Raw genomic sequence first — 20,207 nt, 5'->3', positions numbered from 1 at the left:
AAAATTAAAGTACCTAAATAAACTCTCAGCTTAATTTTACTTATGTTCTAAAATCTATGTGCCAGGGATTGCATATAGAGTTTCCTTTCTTGAATTTTTGTTTGTTACACATGAATTTTGAAATATGATGTAACAATCAATGTTAATAAAATCTTTCAAAAGAAGTACTCTAATAAAATACTTACGGATAAACCTATTTTTTAAAAAAGATCTTAAAAATGTTACATACTGGGTTACTCCAGAAGTGGAAAATATGAAAATTTTAGTGCCATCTATTGGTAATAATTTTTAACTTAAATTATTTATCCACAGCTATTGAGTACTGAGTGTTGTACACAGATTCCTAAGGATTTGTGCTTTCCATAGACTAGGATTTAAGGATATATTTCATGCTTCTCCTTGCCACCAGGGCAATTTTAGTCTTATTTTCTTCATACTATTATCATCCTACTGATGGATCATAGAAATCTTGTTTGATTTCAGGTCTCTATAAGGACTGGGCATGAAAGGGGATAGATGTGTGTCATATGAAATGTGGCTGAAGTTCAGAGAAATAGGTTTCATTTAATAGCTGAATAGTGGATGACCTTCCCATTCTTCCCTGCCTCTGGCATCTCACGCCACAAACGAGGGAGGAGCTGTCTGCACGAACTGAGGAGTTGCTACTGGCCTCAATGTGATTTTGCAGTGATCTGTGTGCTCGCTAGTTTCCTTCATAACCAACAAATCAATTCCCACTATACATATTACGCAGCCCAGTGGCAGAGACCATTTATTATCCTTTTGATGCTCAGAGTCTTTGTATGTAACCAAGAAAGATGACAGAGGAAGGACAGCACAGTGAAAGTGTGGATGGAGATCTTCTACAAGGGTACTGCATTATCTAATGTGCCTTGTGTGCTTGCAACAATAAAAAGAGGGTCTCTTTCAAGACCATTTTGAAAGTTGGAAGCTGAATTCTTTTGAATGAAGTATATTTTAAGACTAATATATGGAAAGATGGTTGCAGATGTAATAATCTCCAAAAGGAGAGTTCAGGAACAAATTTGAAAGGATCATAAGAAAATAACTGACATCTCTCTTACCTTCTAAGAACTATTTTTAAAACTGTATCTGACCAGCTTTGCTACATTAGTGAACTTTAATCTCTCATTTGTCATGATCTAACATCTGCTAATTCTTTTCATTTCTAATTGAGCAGTATAATCACATTGAAATTTCACACGAAGGATGAATTCAAGATACTTTTCCACAATGTTTGAATACAAATGTCATATTTTCTTGAGCTAATCAAATATAAAAGCAATAACTGAATTGTATTGACCAGGAAGAAGCTAATGAGACATTTGCATTAGAAATAAATGATATCTAGTAAAAATTTAGTGTTATCTGTCCCTAAACCAAAGGCCTGACAAACAAATGTGTGTTGCTGAGTGTAGGTAGGGATATTTTATTGACAAAATAAGTGGTAAAACTATGACTTTACCGTGGTTTCTTTCCATAAGTTCTTCAACTGCTTACTCATTTTTATCGACCGGTATGAGAACAAGAGAAGAAAAATTTCAAAGGTCAAAGAAGCTACTGTCTTTTCAGTTTTGCATCATTTGAGAATCTTCAGGTTTTTGCAAACAGCACAATGGCAAAGCTGCAGCTGATTACGTCTTGCCTTTGAAGAGGCAAAAACAGTGACACAAGAATGAACTGAAGAAAAGATCACGGACTGGATATTTTGCTTCAGCAGTGCAGAAAGTTCTGGGTTTCATTTCAGATGATGGTAATGCAGTAAGGCATTCTGGGATTCTTCCATCAGAGATGTAGTCCCTGGTTGTATTGCTGCAGCTAACCAAAGCCCTTAGGGAAACTGCTTCCTGTTTCACTGCTCCTCATCGGTGTAATTGGAAAGCATGCTTGTACAAATACTGGTTTTTGGTTAGTTGATATTTCATGGGAAAATACAAAGAACAGCTCGAAGGGACTCTCAGTGTCATATCGGGTACTCCTTTAAGAGGCCTCAGAGGACCAAGAGGCTGCACTCATGGTTGTGGGATTTCTTCTGCTTGTTGACATTCTGTTGTCAGCTGCATGTTTCCACGAGTTACCTTCTCTTCCCCTGGCCCAACTGTCATCATCACTGACAGTTTTCAGAAGGAGATGAGCTTTCTTACGTAAAAGCTTCCGAACATGCCCATGGATTCCATTTCTGTTTTGCTCCCAGCACTGCCGTGGTTCATTACAAAGTCACTGAACTACTGCTCACTCACTCATTCCTCCTTTGGCAATATGTTTATGATTAGAACTGGTTTTGTGTGAGGAACTGACTGACTCATTTTAGGGAAAAATATTTCAAAAATAGAACTAGGAAAATGAATCCAGGCATTTGGAAAGTCATTCTTATGAAGATCGATTCTTCCTTTACTAGAACATGCTAAATACGAATGATTTTTGTCTTGTTTTTTTTTTCTTGCTGCTTCCATTGAATAAGGAATATTTGTAAATTTATATAGATGCTTATACATAGTAAAGCAAATATCATCATGTTAACGTATTTTCTGCATTTCTTGGATGTGTTGGAAGCTAAATTATTTCAAAGCAGCACTGCAAAGTATCAGAAAAATAGAGGCTGATGTAACAGATTGTTTACTGTTTTATGAGTATGTCATCATTCTAGCACTGTCTAACATTCTAGTCATCATGCTGACCCTGGGATGTCACTATTGTGAACATGTTCATTTTCCATAAGGAAAGGCTTAAGACAAGAATTATATGGCAGCCAGATCCTGGAGCTTTAAGACTCTATTTTATGGTAACTCAATTTTTGTTACCTCTGCCTGTTCAAGGGGTACATTTCCTGATTGAACCGTTTATTTTCACATAGCCTCTTCTTTTTCACAAAACTACAATTTTAGAGTCTAAAAGTATTTACTATACAATTGAATTAGAATTCTTATTCATGTGCCTTAGTTGCATATTTTATAAGTCACTTTAATTTTGAACAGGAAACAAATGATCTCTAACATGTTGTAAGCAAATAAATCTCAGCTGAGCAAAGAGTGATAATTGTGTGCAGGTGAGACCAGGAAGAATAGATTCTAGGTTACAAATTCAATGCAATAATTACCTATTAATATCCAATGTCATTCTTTAAGTAAATAGAAGAAGCAATCCAAATGCCTCTCAGTAGATGATTTGATCAAGAAGATGTGGTTCTCATACATTGCCTCATAAATAAGGAAATGGAAAGACTTAGAAAAAAAATCATATTACGTGAAGTAAGCCAGACCCAAAGGAACATAGGCTCAACGGTTTCCCTCACTTGTAATAATTAGGACACATCAAGGACTCTAACAGAGGATTACAATAGCTCAAAACCTAGGTTCATAAGGTCATATAGGATGAGACTAAATGAAATGAACTCTACGATATGGAAACAAGAGCTTTATCTTGTGTGATTGTTGTTCTTAATGTACTATGTTATTTCTCTTCTCTACTTTTGCCCTTTGGTTAATCTCATATTGTTACTATATTTGACTTTGTTATCTGGTACATTGTGTGTGTGTATATGTATATATACATATATATACATAATGTTTATTTGAAATGGGAAAGGGAAGGGGAAAACAAGATGAAGAAGATGATTGAGAGGGAAATGGGACAAAAACATGAGAAGGGGTATCAATGTGTGAGAAGTAATGTACCTACTACCTAGCGAATGTAGCTATAACCCCTCTGTACATTACCCTGACAATAAAAAGTAAAAAAAAATAAGCTCATTGTTATATAACTGTAATCCCTCTGTAATTCCCAATTGCTTCCCTCTCCTCTGACTTCTATTATTAGATATTTCATATAAGCTGAATCATGTAGTATTTGTCCTTTTCTTAGCATAATACCCTCAAAACTCATTTACTTAGTTTGTGACAGTTATTTCCTTCCTTTTTAGAAGTGAATAATATTCTATTGTATGGGTACCATATATCTTCTTTCATTGAACAATGGAAAATTTTGTTATCTTCACAGTCTTGGCCATTGTGATTAATGAAAAATGCACAAATATCACTCCTAATGATCAGCTTTTAATTCCTTTGGATATATATTTATAAGTGGTTTGATGGATTGTTTGTACTGTGTTGTTGTTATATGTAATTTGAGGGTAAATGGCATAGTTTTCCATAGTGATAGCTTTCCATATTCCCATTAATAATGCACAGGGATTCCCCCTGCCCAATATTTTAGCTAATGTTTCTTAGTTCCTATCTTATTTTTCAAAGTATCCATGTTAATGAGCCCATGCTCTTTTCTCATTGTGGTTCCCACTTGCATTGTTCTTATCTACAGTTATGTATTTTTTTTACTCACTTATTACAGCAAAAAGAAACAATATTCTTTGAACACTACATTGGTGGAAATACTTCCATACAGTTTGATTTCCAGTGTATCTTAATTGTTATTGTTGGAATGTTCCATTTGGGGTTGGTCTATAGCCCAGAATTGATCTGTTTTTCCTTTCTTTGTAGTCATGCTTCAATTGCGGATAGAGCTGGAGCCAGGGAATTCTTCAAGCATCTTCAGTTTGCACTGATGACGTTGTATGCTGAACTTGAATTAGCGCAATGGCAAAGTCAGAGCTTCTGGTACATTATTCTGCTGATGGCTTCTCTCTGGTTCCTCAGGCTCTACCTGCATTACCTGGGCCAGTGGCTTTTTCTCCAGGCCATTTCAACTCCAGTTACAAAGTGAGTGCTTTCCCTTGAAAGCCAGCCGAATGTATTTTCATCTTGATAGGACAAATGAAAGTACAAAGTATCTCTCCCATCTTTTTACGAAAGGCCTGTACTGCAGGTATGATTTGAAATGACAAACATGTCTTTATCTGGAAGCAAGGATTTCTATCACAGTTATGGTCTCATCTAGTGGTTGGTTCGGTATATACAAAACATAAGTGGGGCATTCATATTTATTTAAAATTTAGCAGATTCAAATATGTTCTACTATTTGAGTAGGATCCAAAAAGGAATTTAAACAACAGTAGTTGATTTTATTTTGATTTTATCTGAGTGACTTAGAAAGAGGTATTTTAGAAATAACCTAAGTCTGATTTATTACCCATACTCAGAGGAGCAAAAATTGCTTTTTCTACAAAATGATTGAATTCACACAATTACCAAACTCAAACCTAGGCAGCTTTTTGGGCCATTATCCTGTGGGAAAAATGACATTTTAAAGGTTATCACTCCATAAACATGATTCCGTAGACACCATAGATAGGCAGATAGATAACAGTACAAGTAAAATTCATTTTTTATTGTGGATGGTTTCCCGATAAATAAAGTTAGGTGTCTAATTTCAATTAAGATTACAAGAGACCCAAGGCTTTCTGGAACTAAATACATATTTATATATGCGTACATACATACAGTTTTTGGTAGCTTTATTAAATTAAACTATAAATAACTATATATGTTATAGAATATAAAAACTTACATTTACCAAAAGGATTGCATTTTTAAAGAGACGTTATTGCATGGATTTTCCATACCTCCCTCCATTTTTTATTTGATTGTAAGATTTCCAAAGCAGAAAATATTACTTTTCTATTCTCTATTTTATTCTTCAGTAAAAAGAAAGTCCAATTTTACTAGTTATTCCTAAAATAAAACTGTAAAAAATCTTTAAAAATAATTGTTACAATAATAAGTATTAAATAGTTGTACACAGGGGTTACAATTATTTAAACCAGATTATGAGTGCAATGAGTCTTAGTCAATGTCTTCCCTTCCTTTGTCTTCCTCATTTTCTCCCTCCTATCCCTACTGTCAATTTGGATACTTCATTTTGAAAAAAAATCTTAACAATCCAGTTTAGCCAGTTTCTTAAGGAACGGAAGATTTACAATATTTTTTCTGGCTATTGTATTGTCACCTGACATGAATCAGGCAATACTTTTTTGTCATATCTTAGCTGTGAGAAAAAGCAATAACACCAACAATGAGCATTTACTTTGCCTTTATTCTGTGTCAGTCACTGGGCTAAGAAATGTGCATACATTATTTTATTTGATATTCATAACAATGTTAAAATAAGCATAAAAATCCTTAGAAGAAACAGTGAAAGAATTACATACAAAATGAATAACATTTTTATCAGAGCATTGGTAAGAAAAATGTGCAAACAGGGTTAGTTATGAAATAGCTCGAACAGGCTGGAATTCAGAGGAGAGAAAACCCAAAGTAAATTCAAATCTTATTTGCTTAGAAAGACACTGTCATAACCTGGTCAAGGCTGCTAGAGTTCCTGGGCTTAGGCTAGATTTAAACCACGGGGCTTTCTTTAGCTGTATCAAGTCAGCTCATTAATATGAAATTTGGTTGTTAGTGATGGTGGGAGTCCAGCCAGAGAAAACATAGTCAGAATTAATCACCTGTGCTAAAATTCTGAAGAATAATTAGATTTAGCCAGGTGCTGGTGGTTCATGGCTACAAATACACCTACTCAAGAGGCTGATATCTGAAGACCGAGGTTCAAAACCCTTCCAGGTATATAAATCGAAGAGATTCTTATCTCCAGTTAACCAGCAAAAACCCAGAAATGAAAAAGCGAACAAAAGCAAGAGATTCTGCATGTAGACTCCAGTATTGGACATTCAAACAGTAACAAAAAGAATCATTAGATTTATACCTGTTTCTCATTTCTATTCAAAGTTGACTCACTATCAAGTTCTTGTATATTTTGCATGTAAAATTTTCTATTGACAAATCTTATCAATTGGAGCAAAGTTCTCATATAGACTGCTCTGCTTAGTGGCAACCATTGGAATAGTTTCAATGCTAATATAATAATTTCTGGGTTCCTTTCCAAGAACAACAAATGGGCTAGAATTTTCCTTTGCCTCGATTCTGATAAGTCTGAGTCGTAGTAAGCATTTAGGAAAAGATGAAGACTTCTGAAATTTAATTTTGCTAGGCTATCAAAATATCATGTCTACCCCCATTTTTATGAAACTTACAGAACATCGTCATTTAAAGTGGCTTGTATACTTGGCTTTTTTGTTCTGTTCTTGTTTGCATGCCAGCTATTTGCTTTGTCTCCCTCCAGATTTCACTTTTTGCCCTACACAGTTGAGCTTTGCTACCCAACATCACTGCTTCATGTGGGAGAAGAGCTAGCTGTGGTGGCGTCGGGGCCTTTTATGCTGAATGCAATCCTGTTTCTATTGGTTCTGATCAGATGGGGCTGTCAGCTACTGTTTGCCTTTTGCCCAGATGCCTTGTCAAAGCTCATCATTCCCATGGGACTATGGACAGTCCTAGACCCATTGGCAGTGTTTATGGTAGATGCTTTCCTGGGGGTAAGTCAAGTGAAATAATCAAAAGATGAATCCTTGACAGAGAATGTGGATTTTAATGCATGATTCTGCTGACAGGAAATATTTCAATAATGACAAATGTGCAATATTCGTCTGGAAGTTATGATTTATTTCCTGCCACAAAGTTATGGATGCTGAAGATAATCAACTTAAATGTAATTCTAATTCTTAATAAACATATACAAAGTAAACAGGAAACTGTATGGGAGATCACAGCTTTATGTCATGATTTGAAAAGTATTGTTCAAAAATTTTATTTTTTAAAATTTTGGTAGCTATTTTTTTTCTTTGTTTTTGGTGGCCCCGGGGCTTAAACTCAAGGCCTGGGCACTATCCCTGAGCCTCTTTGTACTCAAAGCTATTACTTTACCACTTGAGCTACCATGACACTTTTAACTTTTACTGAGTAGTTTATTAGAGATAAAAGATTCTCATGGCCTTTCCTGCCTGGGCTAGCTTTGAACTGTGATCCTCATATCTCAGCTTCCTAAGTATCTAGTATCACAGGTGTGAGACATGAGTGCCTGGTTAAGGTAGCTTTTTTTTTAATAATAAGAATTTTTAGGCAAACATTTTTGTCCTTGTTCCCCTCAAAAAGTGACTGCAAAACAGTTACATTAATTAATTAGGATATTTGCCTTCTGTAATATAATAGGTGCATACAACAAGAATAAGTGCTTCTAAACTTTTCTAAGTAGTGAGTTTTAGAAAGTAAGCCCGGGGCATTTATCTTGACTTTCATGTTTTGACTTGTGATTTCATGATTTGTTTTGTTAGGAAGCAACATAGCACATTTTTATCCTAAAAAAGAGATTTAGGCTCCCATGATTTTGAATGCTGTTCTAAAGTGGATGATAATGTACAAATAATGATTCCACTGTTGGAAAAGTATTCTTTCTGTTTCAAACACCCTCATATAATGGATTTGATTATGTATTTACAGATCTGTGAGTGGGTAGGAAAGACAGTCTAATAATTTTACAACTGGGGTGAACCAGTTATGTTGATTGTCCTCCAGTCCAAGGCCACATTGACCACTCCCACTGTAACTCAGATTCCTGGGATCTGAAATTGTTGTTCCTCCAGTTATGTCAATACTTTGGTATATTGTTCTGTGAAATCTAATATACATAATCTCTGATTAGAATTGCTAGATTTCATCAACTTATTTATTTCCTAATAGATTTGGTGGTTATAATTTGATGTAAAATCAATATGATTAATAGAGTGAAGTTACTGTCACATCCAAATCTTCAGTTAGTAGAAAATCCCAAGGCCTGAAATTTGTTGTTGAGTATAGCTAGAATGTGTGATTCTTATACTGCTGTTTATTCTATGTTGCAGTCTATTGTAAGTCTTGGGCCCCACATCTGGGTTTCTCTTTTTGTAGGACTGGAGGCAAACCTAAGTTTGTGTTTCTAATGTTTCCCAGATGGTTTTGATGCTGTTGGTCTGGGGACCACAGTTCAAGAACCACTGACATGACAGTATAAAGGTTTGGTAAGCACACTGCAAAGATCCAGGAATGCCAACAGATTTCAGATGACATAGCTTATCCTATACTTAATGAGGCTCCTTAACCCCCCTCTTTGTCCACTATGAACCCCATCTGTGATAGAGCAACTTTGTCTAAATTTCATTTGCTGTACCAGCACTTTCATATTAGATAATCAAAGCAAACTTGAAATGGAAATGTGAAAAATTAAGGTGAGGACAACACGTTTTAAAGAAATTTCAATTGGGTAAAAGAAAGTGACTTCATCATGTAACTTAAAACTCTGTATTGTACAACTGGTTCTCAAATATAGTGCCAAACAAAGGATCAGATGGATAGTCTCAATTAATCACTGGGACATTTGTTTAAAAATTATCTTAAATTATGCAAGGCTCTTTTCTATACCAGATGTTTCACAATTGGTATATATGTGTTTAGTCTATACTTACCATGGCAAGCCTAATGTAGACGTGAGTTATTCTAATGGATTCTACTCATTAACCGTGTCTGCAATTGATCCTATTGAAAATATGCTTTAGAACAAAAGAACAGAGCTCCTTCTGCACTGCCTATGTGGGGATATTCTATGTCTTGGCTACTGTAATAGGCAACTGAGGTCAGCACATTCTCTTTCCCTCATACTATTTCTCTCAACTGTGCTTCTTAAACTTTGGATTGCATCTAGATCTCACTAAAAAATCCCCATTCTGGTACTGTGGGAAGACTGTTCGTTTTCTTCTTGCTTCCTGGATGGAATCAGTGACTTTTTATTTTAATTGAAATTTTATTGTGAAGGTGATGTTCAGAGGGGTTACAGTTATACAAGTCAGGTAATGAGTGCATTCATTTTTGCACAGTATTACCCCCAAGAACTCCTTCATGGATGGTACACAGTGGAGCCTCCCCGGGAACTTGTAGGAGTACACTTTGAAGTGTACTTACAATAGGAGTTTAAACACTTTCTCCAGATGATTTGACAGCACACCCAAACTCTACAGATCCAAGAGAAAAGTTTCTTGAAGGTGGTTCTTGGCCCAAACACACTAACATCCCCTAGGAATGTAGAAATGTGAAATCACAGATCCTGTAACAAATATACTGAGTTCAGAGACTCTGGAACAGGGACTGACAGTATGTGTTTCAGTAGAGAACTCTGATGATCATTGAAGTTTTAGAACTACTGTGTCATATCAGCTCACAGTCACAGACAGTATGTCACTGATGGTTCTTGGATTACCTAAAGTCATACTTTCAAGCCCTTTAGCACTTGTTTCTAGTAAGTCAGGTGAAGATCTCCATGTTTGAGTCAAGTGATCCAACCAAAAAGTAAGATGTTACCCAACTTTAGGATTTTATTTTCTCTTCTGTTTCTGGCAATCCATGAGGATATGTGGCACCTGGGATAGTTTTTGAGGCTGAATCAGGAACTGGTACTACTGTGAATAAACCCTGTGCCAGTTTGCTGGTTAATAAAAAGTGCAGTAATTCCAGAGGGCACCAATATTTTTTTGCCCATAGCTGAACACAGTGGCACATACCTGTAGTCCCAGCTACTCAAGAAGATGAAGATCATTTGAACCCAAGAGTTGAAGACTAGCCAGGGGAACATAGTGAGATATCTATCTAAAAAAACAAATTCTTCCTCTGCCTGATTCTTCATCTTGATTTTAGAGGTAGAGGGAAAATTTGCCATTGGATCTTTGAACTGATCAACAACATGTATGTACCTACCGTACCATTGTTGCATATGAGTTTTAAAAGACACAAAATCAATATGGCATTTTCTTGCTCTCAACAGAGATAATACTATACTAGAATGAAGATCAAACAAAGGGAGAATGGAAACGATGACATTCAGCAAATAATGCTTGAGACTTCATGTCTTGGTCCATTTTGTGCTGCTGAAAAATAATAGCTGAGAATATAATAAAAATGGAAGTATAATAATAAAAGCCTATCTATCATACAGGCGATCTCTAATACAAATGTATTCTTCAATGGAAAAGTCCAAGAATGAAGGGCCAATGTCTACAAGAACCTTGACGCATCATACAAAGGGAGGGTGAAAGACAGGGTGAAAGAGGGCCAAGAGAGGGTGAGAAGGTCACAAGATCAGACCCAAGATAATAAGGAACTGAGTAACTTGAGGTGATTTGGGGAGGGTGCTTGGAGAGATGAGGAAAAATAATGGATGGGATGACATTGATCATGATGCATTGTACTCAAATAAGCTGATGTGCAGAACTGAACCCCCCTTTTCAACTAATTAAAGATAATAAAAAAGATCAAATCTACACCTGTATGCGTTTTCACAATCAGCATTCATATAGTATTCAGGTTTTTCAGTAGGTCCTTTCTCCCAATACTGATGCTGGGATTATATCCCCAAGATTTTGTAGACACATGAGGACTACAGCACTCCATTAGAAATGGCTGGAGTTTAGAAGGAAGACCATAGCGTTGATCCTAAGTGGCTCTGTGTTCTGATTCCTGCTTGGACATTTGTGAGTTCTGTGAGCTCATATGTCCATTCACCTGTTCCCAGCATTATAAGAGGTAGAATAATAAGAAATAGTAAACAGTTTATTTCACAGTATTTCTGGGAGAATCAAAAGAGACTAATAGAATAAACCTTGAAAAGTTCACATGTAATCCTAACTACTCAAGAGGCTGAGCTCTAAGGATCAAGGTTCTTGGCCTGCTTGAGCAGAAAAAGTCCACAAGACTCTTATCTCCCACCAGACAAAAGCTGGAAATGGAGAAGTGGCACAATTGGTAGAAGACTAGCTTTGAGTGAAAATGCAAAATGAGAGTTCAAGACCCTGAGTTCAAGTCGCTCAAAAAGCCCAATCAATAAAGTATATTTTGGTATAGGGAAAATACAAATTAAACTGTCTAGGCTTCTGTTTTTTTTTGACACAGATGTGATTGGAATTAGCTACTTATGAAAGTGCTTTTAAAGCTATATGTAGTTGTCAGTTTGAAATCTAAAGATATTGCCTCCCCCTCTTCTTGTGTTGGAGGAAAGATAACTTTCCTTTATGGTTCTATTTCCTATCACTTCCTCTTGATATCCTGAAAATCATAATTAAAGAACATTCACGTTTTCTTAAGCTCAAAGGTCAATGATGTCATGAGATGACAGGGTAGGTCATTAGTAATTTATATTTGTCTTTAAACATCTTATCGCTTTGCACTTATTTATAATGCCCAAATAAAACATGATTTTCTTCACCTCCACCAAGCGCTCATTTTTAAATTAACCTAACGTAAACTTTGGCTTTTAAGCTCACATTAAATAGCCTGATAACTTTTTTATAAGTTTTTAAAATAAGCCATTTCTTTTATGCATAGCACAAATTAAATTCCTATCAAAGCTGCTTCAGAAATAAAGGAATATTTCCACCATCATATTTAATTTCTTCATATCTTGTGCTCATTAAATTCAGAAGTTAATAGCACATAAATAAAACATGGCTTTTCCTTCATGAATTGCACATCGTGACCATGCATCTAAAGGCTTTGAAGGAAACATGAAGAAAACCTCGTAAACCCAAGCATACAAAAACTTAGTTGTTATTTCTTTGTGGAGCTGAAGATTTGGGCAATTAGGGATTTAGACTAATATTATAAAGTCTCTGTCATCAAATTAGTTTAACCTAATGATCAGTATTTCACTTTATTTTAATAGCAATGGGGATTGGCTTTGGGGATCTGCACTTTCTAGGCGGGTTCTCTACCTGCCCTCTGTTAGCCCTTTCAGGTTATTTGTGAGATGAGGTCTCCATGTTTGTGAGGGAACAAGACTAGATTATCATTCTCCTCCTTGGGCTCTCACCATCCTCTCATCACCAAGATTACAGGCCATAATGCTACCCATCTCATATTTTGATCTTCGTGGAGTGTGTGTGTGTATGTGTGTGTGTGTGTGTGTGTGTGTGTCTGTGTGGTGTGTGTGGGTGTGTCCCAGTATTGGGACTTGAACACAGGGTGTTGTCACTTAGCTTTTTCCCCTCAAGGCTGTCCCTTCACCACTTGAGCCACAGATCTACTGTCCAGCTGATTTTTTCACATCACCATCCAGCTTTTTGCTGGTTGAGAGATAGGAGTCCCATGGGTAAGCCTCTGAGTAGGTAGGATGGCAGGTTTGGTCCCCTGGGGCCTGGCATTAAAATACATCTTTAAGAAACACATTTTCTTTTGACAGAGGCTTACCCATAATGAGGAAACTCCTCTTGCTGATGCAGCAAAGCTCTACTGGGTGTTTATAAGAACCAACCAACCAGGAATTCTTGGTGTGATCATCACTTTGCTACTTTACGTCCTCCTGTTCATCATCTCTTCCTTGGTTTTATATTTGTACTGCCTCAGGTAAGGCAACTCCATGATTTTGTCCTTCTGAGTGGTATGCAGCTTTACTGCTACTTAGTTAAATTATGATAATGTAGTTAAAAATAGGATGTTAGGACCATCTCTGCATTATATGTATAGTTTGGGTCATGGAAACAAGAAAAAAAAATAATTAGTTGGGGAATGTATTTTTCCTGTAGCAGAGAGTGCTAATTTTGCTGTGAATTATTATATTTGTTTTTATAAGAATCAAAAAGTAACCTATTGTTATCCAAGAACATTTCTGGAAATTTCCTGGGAAGCTTGGCTATTACTCTTTTTCTACTCCTTCCAACTTACTTTCTTCTCATCTCTGTTGTCCATTATTAATCTCACTGAATGCCTCTTTGATTCTGATAATCTAAGAATTTGTCATGGCAGGTCGTAAGTTTAACAAACAAAGTGTATATGAACCAGGATCTCATACGAAACTAGGATTGCAAGTTTAGGCCACTATGCCTGGATTATACATTGCATGGATGTAATCCAATTGGATAATGCTCCAATCTAATGGTATAAGAGTTCAACTGAATTAGTTGGTTGAATAGACCAACTATACTAAAAAAAGCTTTCTGCATCATATATGTTGATTGGGCTCTGGGCCCTCCATTCTATACCGTTTGCCTGTGTCTCTTTGTGTTGGTGACTTGTTGTTTGGGCTTCTGCAATTTTGTGATACTAGTTCATTGACCCCACTTCATTTACCAGAAAGATTTGAATTCAAAATTTCAAACATATTACCTTTTCCATTCTCATTGCAACTTTACTCACAATAGCCAAGTTGTGAAAAACACCCAAATATCCTGCAATAGATGAGTATTTAATTGAATCCATATAGTAAAATATATCAGAAAGAAAGAAATTCTCCAATAGACAACAAAGTGGTAGAAATTGAGGAATCAGTTACACAAGGACACACACTATGGGGTTCTACTTAGGTGAGGTGTCAAAAGTATTCCAAGTCAGAGAGAATAGTGACCTTCAGAGACTGAGGTAGGGAAAGTGGGGAATTGGCTTTCAAAAAGTATGACATTTTAGATGATTAAGTTGTAGAAGCTTGGGCTATAAAATTGCTCAGATACTGCACAATATTGTGGCAAACACTTGAAATGTCAGAGTAGGTATCATTTAAGCATTCTTTTTTTTTTTTGCCAGTCCTGGGCTTGAGCTTAGGTTCTGAGCACTGTCCTTGGACTTTCTCAAGGCTTGAGCTCTACCACTTGAGCCTTGGCACCACTTCCAGCTTTTTTCTATGTATATGGTACCGAGGAATTGAACCCGGGTCTTTGGGCATGCAAGGCAAGCACTCTACCACTAGGCCAAACTCGCGGCTCCTTAAGCATTCTTATAATAATAATTTGATTAATTAGAAGTATGGCAGTCTGGACACAGGATCTGAAACTTGCCAGACAGATATTCCATCATTTGAGCCATACCCTCAGCCCTTTTTGCTTTAATGTGTCAAGAGGTTGCATAAAGCCATATAGACTTTTTCTTCCTTTATTTTTTTGGAGGTGCTATTATTTGAACATGGAGACCTTAGCAATTGCTGAACTTTTTTTTTTTCTTGGCAGATTCTCTGCTACTTGAGCCACCTCAACATCCAGGATTTTTTGTTGTTAGTTGTTTTTGGAGATAAAAATCTTAATGGTTTTTCTAGCTGGGATGGCTTAAAACTGCCATTCTCCAGATATCTGCCTTATGAATAGTTACGATGAAAAGCCCAGATCATCAGAACTACATTATCTATAAAGTCTTGAAAGAAGTGTAATATACAGTTTTTGGCCAAGATGAAGTTAGAAATGACAGCCAAAAGTCAATAAAAGAATTGGGGGCTGGGAGTTTGGCCTAGTGGTAGAGTGCTTGCCTAGCATGCATGAAGATCTGGGTTCAATTCCTTGGTACCACATACCTAGAAAAAAGCCAGAAGTGGTGCTGAGGCTCAAGTAGAAGAATTCTAGCCTTGAGAAAATCCAAGGACAGTGCCTCAGGCCCTGAGCTTAAGCCCAGGACTGGCAAAAAAAAAAAAAAAAAGAATTGGCTATTATTATGCAGAATTTGGAAGTTTGGATATATTCTAGTGGTCAAGTACAAAATAATGACAAGATTTTGGGTTTTGTTTTTGTTTTTTGTTTTTTTGTGAGTCATGGGGCTTAAACGTGGCCTGGGCGTTGTCCCTGAGCTCTATTGCTCAAGCTAAGTCCCACTTCTTGTTTTCCAGAGGTTAAATAGAGATAAGAGTCTCAGGTTCTTTAGTACCCTGCTAGCTTTGAACCTTGATCCTCATATCTTAGCCTTCTGGGTAGCTAGGATTAGTGGTGTGAGCCACTGTGCCCAGCTAATAATGACAAGTTTTAAGTGACTTTAATTTTAGGAAAGTCACTCTTCTAGTAGAAGCAGAAAATAAGGCAGATTTAACAGTGACCAGGTTGGACACAGAAAAATCTAGTTAGAAGGCTACCATGATGGTCAAGAAAGGTCATCATCTTAAGTAAAGACAATGACATTAAATGTCATAGTCTTAAATGGCATAGTTAAGGGGCAATATTTAGCTTGTGGATGAATGGAAGTTGAAGGCAAAGGAGAAAGAAGGTGTCATTTTTTGGAGCTGAGCTCTGAGGGAGGATGATAGTTCTCTTCAAGACAGAGATTAAACAGAAAAATAAAATATTTTAGGAGATAAGTAATTGGCTAAACTCCCATTTGGATTGACCAGGCAGTATCTTTGCTATTTCTGGGAGTAAATATGCAGTTGGATAGATGAAGCTATATCTCAGGGAAATCAGTACAGACTACACATTCATAGAGGTAACCCCCAATTTCACTGCTAATGCAGGATAGTGGGTACATGGTAGAGAGGCAATCAAGCATGGGAAGAAAAAGCAAAGGTTCAGTACTTACCCAGCTTTTCTACCATTACAGAATTATTCATGAATGGGAAGAGTTAGGAATAGATACCTTATTTATAGTGGCTTTAAAAAAATGGTTTCAAGGCAACAATGAAAATTCAACAAGAAAAAGAATTGCTGAAAATGCCCAAGAAGAAGAGAATAATAGACAAAAGTCTATGCAAATATGAGGTAGAATACAAGAAGAGACAACTCCCTGCTTTTGAGGAAGATGTGTCTTGTGATACATCAGGGAAAAGGGCTGCATGGAGGTTTGGGGGCAGGCTGTGAAGGATATTCGCATGTGGTCATTGTCGAGGTAAAGCCACTCAAGTCTCTCTTCCATGGACTTGTCTTTCTTTGATACGTATTTGGGTCACTAGCAGAGCTGTAGTAAAAGTGTCCATTTCCCCAGGGGATTGTGTGTGGCCTGGGCCCAGGTTTGGTTTATATTTTGACATGTCATAAGTTCTGTATGTCATCCAGGGAATTGACTGCCTTGAGGAAAGGAAGTCTTCCCTCAGCATTCAGTTTACATTTGGCTACTCACTTGTAGTGTGGCTTAAGGCAAGGTTGTTCATTTGCTAGATGTTAGGCGTTTTCTTGCATAACATGGTAAAAGTAACACCTATGTGTAGACTTTAGAAGAACGTCCTAATGGATAATCACTGTACTATTTGACCTAGCTAGAGTTTCCCAGAGAAGTTGGAGACATAAAGAGTAGGTTGTGCAGAAGAAACTTCTGTAAGTAAATCATTACTAGATATTATCTAGTAATGTGATATCATTCATTCCCACATCAGCACATCTCTTCTTATTTGGAATAAAGTGAATGAGTACACATCTGTAGTTCCTTGTCTAATATTTACATTTTAATTTTTTTGTGGGTCATGGGGCTTGAACTCTGGGCCTGGGAGCTGTCTCTGAGCTCTTCAGCTCAAGGTACCACTTTACCCCTTGAGCCACAACCCCACTTTCCATTTTCTAGAGGTTAATTGGAGATAAGAGTCTCAGGTTCTTTAGTGCATGGGCTGACTTTGAACCATGATCCTCATATGTCAGCTAGGATTACAGGTATGAGCCACTGTGCCCAACTACATTTTAATTATTTATAGAGCATGAAAAAACTAAGCAAAGAATGCAGCAGATGAGCAGGACCCAATCTTTTACTCTGTGAAGTAAAGCAATATTTGCTTCAAAAATGGAAAAGCTTGACTCACGAAGTGTAGGTAGGAGTGGTGAGTAGCTCAATAATGGGTGGGAAATGATTGAGAAGATAAAGGACAAGCAACTTTGCTTTGCTGTTGCTGCTAATGAAAGAATTACCAGAGCTCAATTCCCAGCTTTGTGGCCTCATTTGTCTTGTTTTCTTGGCTGCTGTTCTACTACTTGAGAATGTTCCTGGCCTGGTCTGTTATTATCTTATGGTTTATTATTAAAATATCTTCCACATTTTTGACATTTTATAGCTATTTTATTTTTATACAATCTGACTTAAAAACAAAACAAAACAAAACACTGAACTGTTGGCCACTGTGGTACATGCAGCTAATTGCAAGGAAAGTTGGAAAATGATAGTTCTAGTCCTTTCCAGGCAAAGAAATTATCAGACTTCATTTCAACAAGCGAGAGCTATATGGGAGGCATAGGTACAAGGACTATGATTTGATTTGACCCACGCCAAAAGCATGAAACACTATATCTTCATCATAACTAAAACCAAAGAGGCTAGTGGAATAACTCTGTCTACCAATTGAAGAACCTATGTCTGGTAATTCCATACTGCTCATCACACACACACACACACACACACACACACACACACACACACACACACACACACACACATTATCTGGTGTGGGTAGATCTAAAAGGAACATCATTTTTTCTTTTCTTTTATTTTTTTCTGTCATCAATGTGGATACACATCCAATTGATACTATCTCCAGGTAATCATTTACCATTTTCTCTTATTGAATTATAAAAAAATAACAATCTTTTTTAAAAAAAATATTTGTAATGTGTTGGAAAGAGTGAACTTTCTCCTAGAGCTTCTCATGTAAAACTGTTGCGGAAGTAAGAGCTTCTTGTGTAAAACTTCCTGTTAATGAAATGTTTAGAAATGACCATGTCTAGATATTGGCATAAAGGAGACTCTGTGAGACTCATTACAACTGGTAGTGTCTGTCCCCAAGGCTTTCCTGCCAATCACAGTCTCCAATGATATCCTGTGCATAATTATAAATCCTTTATCCAAACAGTTCCAAAGATCTACAGGCTGTTTACATATGTTTTATAATACGCAGGGAATGAGATATCACACTTTAAATGTCAGTTAGATTTGTTTAGGCATTTATATTCCTGGGAGCTGTACGCAAATTTAAAAGACTGGTAGTCAAGTTAATTAGTTTTGGGGGGTGCTTACATCTTCCTAATCGTTGACTTAATAGTTTCAAATAGCCTTATAAGTTTTAGCTGCTGTCATTTATTACTGAAGAAAATTAATTTAGATTCAAATAACTTAAAGACAGGTTTTGATGAGAATATTATGAGCTTATCTATTGTCTAGGGAATGTGTGAGAGATAATCAAAGATTTTCTATGTTCTAAATCAATGTTCCTCGGTAAAGGCAAAGTATTATTTACCATGTGGAGAAAATATTCTAAGTTTTATGTATGTAGCTAAACAAAATTCCCCTCCTGAAACCATCATCAGATGTATAAGTGCTCTATTCCCTGCTAGGCAGAAATGGACCAGGCACAGTATGCCATGCCTGCAGAAGAAAATAAAAGCCTTTTCAAAGATGTAGCTACAATAATGTGCCAGCTCTGCGAATCAGCAAATGGCTTGTTGCTGGGACTTCTCACACTGGGTGTCTCCCCTGTGCTCCTTAGAGTGGCAATCTCAGCAGATAGATTGTTCTGTTCTGTTTCCTTCCACCTCTCCCCATCTGTATATGAAAGAATGTGAGTCAGAGAAACACACACACACACACACACACACACACACACACACACACACACACCCCAGAAAGAGAGGAGAGAGGAGAGAAATAGAGAGAATAGTTGCCTTTCATAAAGACAAAATAAGGCTGATTAGTTAAGAGCTAATTGTTCATTTGATCATTTTGTGACATGACTTTGGGTGAATTAAACTGGCTTCTAACATCTCTAGGATCAAACAGTAACCAAAATAATCTACTGGGATTTGTGATTTATCCCACACATATGGAAACAAGGTGTGAGCTTTGCTTAGCAGGTGTGAAGAATGTGGGATTTTCTGTTTGAAGGGACAATGTACATTTTCTAAGTCCCTGTCTTAGGCCTTTTGGTAACCCTGAGAGGTTCCTTCTCTAGTATCACACAAATCCTTGTATCTGCTCGAGTGATCCTGCTGCACACCTCCTTGTCCTTAAAATGACTGAACAAATACCAAATGGATAGAATAAAACATAGTAAGTTGAACCGCTCATAACAAATATGCAAGTCGTCACTCTTGAATAAGTACCTTGTCACAAAATAACGTGTATTCTTAGATTGGAGATGGAAGGCAAAGTTATTCACCTTTTTAAAAATTTTTATTTTGCTTTATACCTAACAAAGTGTTCCTTGGTGCTGAGTGCAGTCACTCAAGCCTATAATCCTAACCCCCTGGGGGTACAGAGATCAGGAGATAGGCCGGACTGAGAAGAAGAGAGAGGAACAAAGATTTTGCAAGACTCCATCTTGATCAACTGCCAGATGTGATGGTTCATGTGTATCATCCTTCTGATGTGATAAAAGCAAATAGGAAGAATACAAGAATAGGCTCGCCTCACCTTATCTTGAAAATGAGCCGTCTCAAAATGACCCACAGAATGGGTCATATGTCTAGCAAGCTCAAGGTTCTTAGTTCAATCCCTCCCCCAAAGTATCAAAAATAAACAAAGTCCTAGGAAATTCCAGTGCTGTGACAACAATAGAACACACACAAAAAAAATCTGTCAAATTAAAAAACATCAGTAAGTGAGTGAGTATATTACTTAGAGAAGATACATCTTCTACTTCAAATGCATAGTCGTTGACAGGCTCCT

General features: G+C 36.8%; 1 protein-coding gene across 1 annotated transcript in view; it reads left to right on the top strand.

Moving 5' to 3' along the window:
- LOC150048474 (uncharacterized) overlaps window positions 1-20,207 on the top strand; it is a 264,112-nt gene that overhangs the window by 159,084 nt on the left and 84,821 nt on the right. The window contains exons 14-16 of the mRNA XM_090355280.1: window positions 4,515-4,733; window positions 7,093-7,345; window positions 13,066-13,229. Of these exons, the coding sequence (XP_090211406.1) occupies window positions 4,515-4,733; window positions 7,093-7,345; window positions 13,066-13,229 (636 nt within the window). The remainder of the gene's footprint in view (window positions 1-4,514; window positions 4,734-7,092; window positions 7,346-13,065; window positions 13,230-20,207) is intronic.

This window comes from Megascapheus bottae, chromosome 22, assembly GCF_031878675.1.
Source record: "Megascapheus bottae isolate mThoBot1 chromosome 22, mThoBot2.hap1, whole genome shotgun sequence".
Classification (NCBI taxonomy): Eukaryota; Metazoa; Chordata; class Mammalia; order Rodentia; family Geomyidae; genus Megascapheus; species Megascapheus bottae.
The sequence above is the reverse complement of the archived record's forward strand: the minus strand, read 5'-3'. Positions and strand labels throughout refer to the sequence as shown.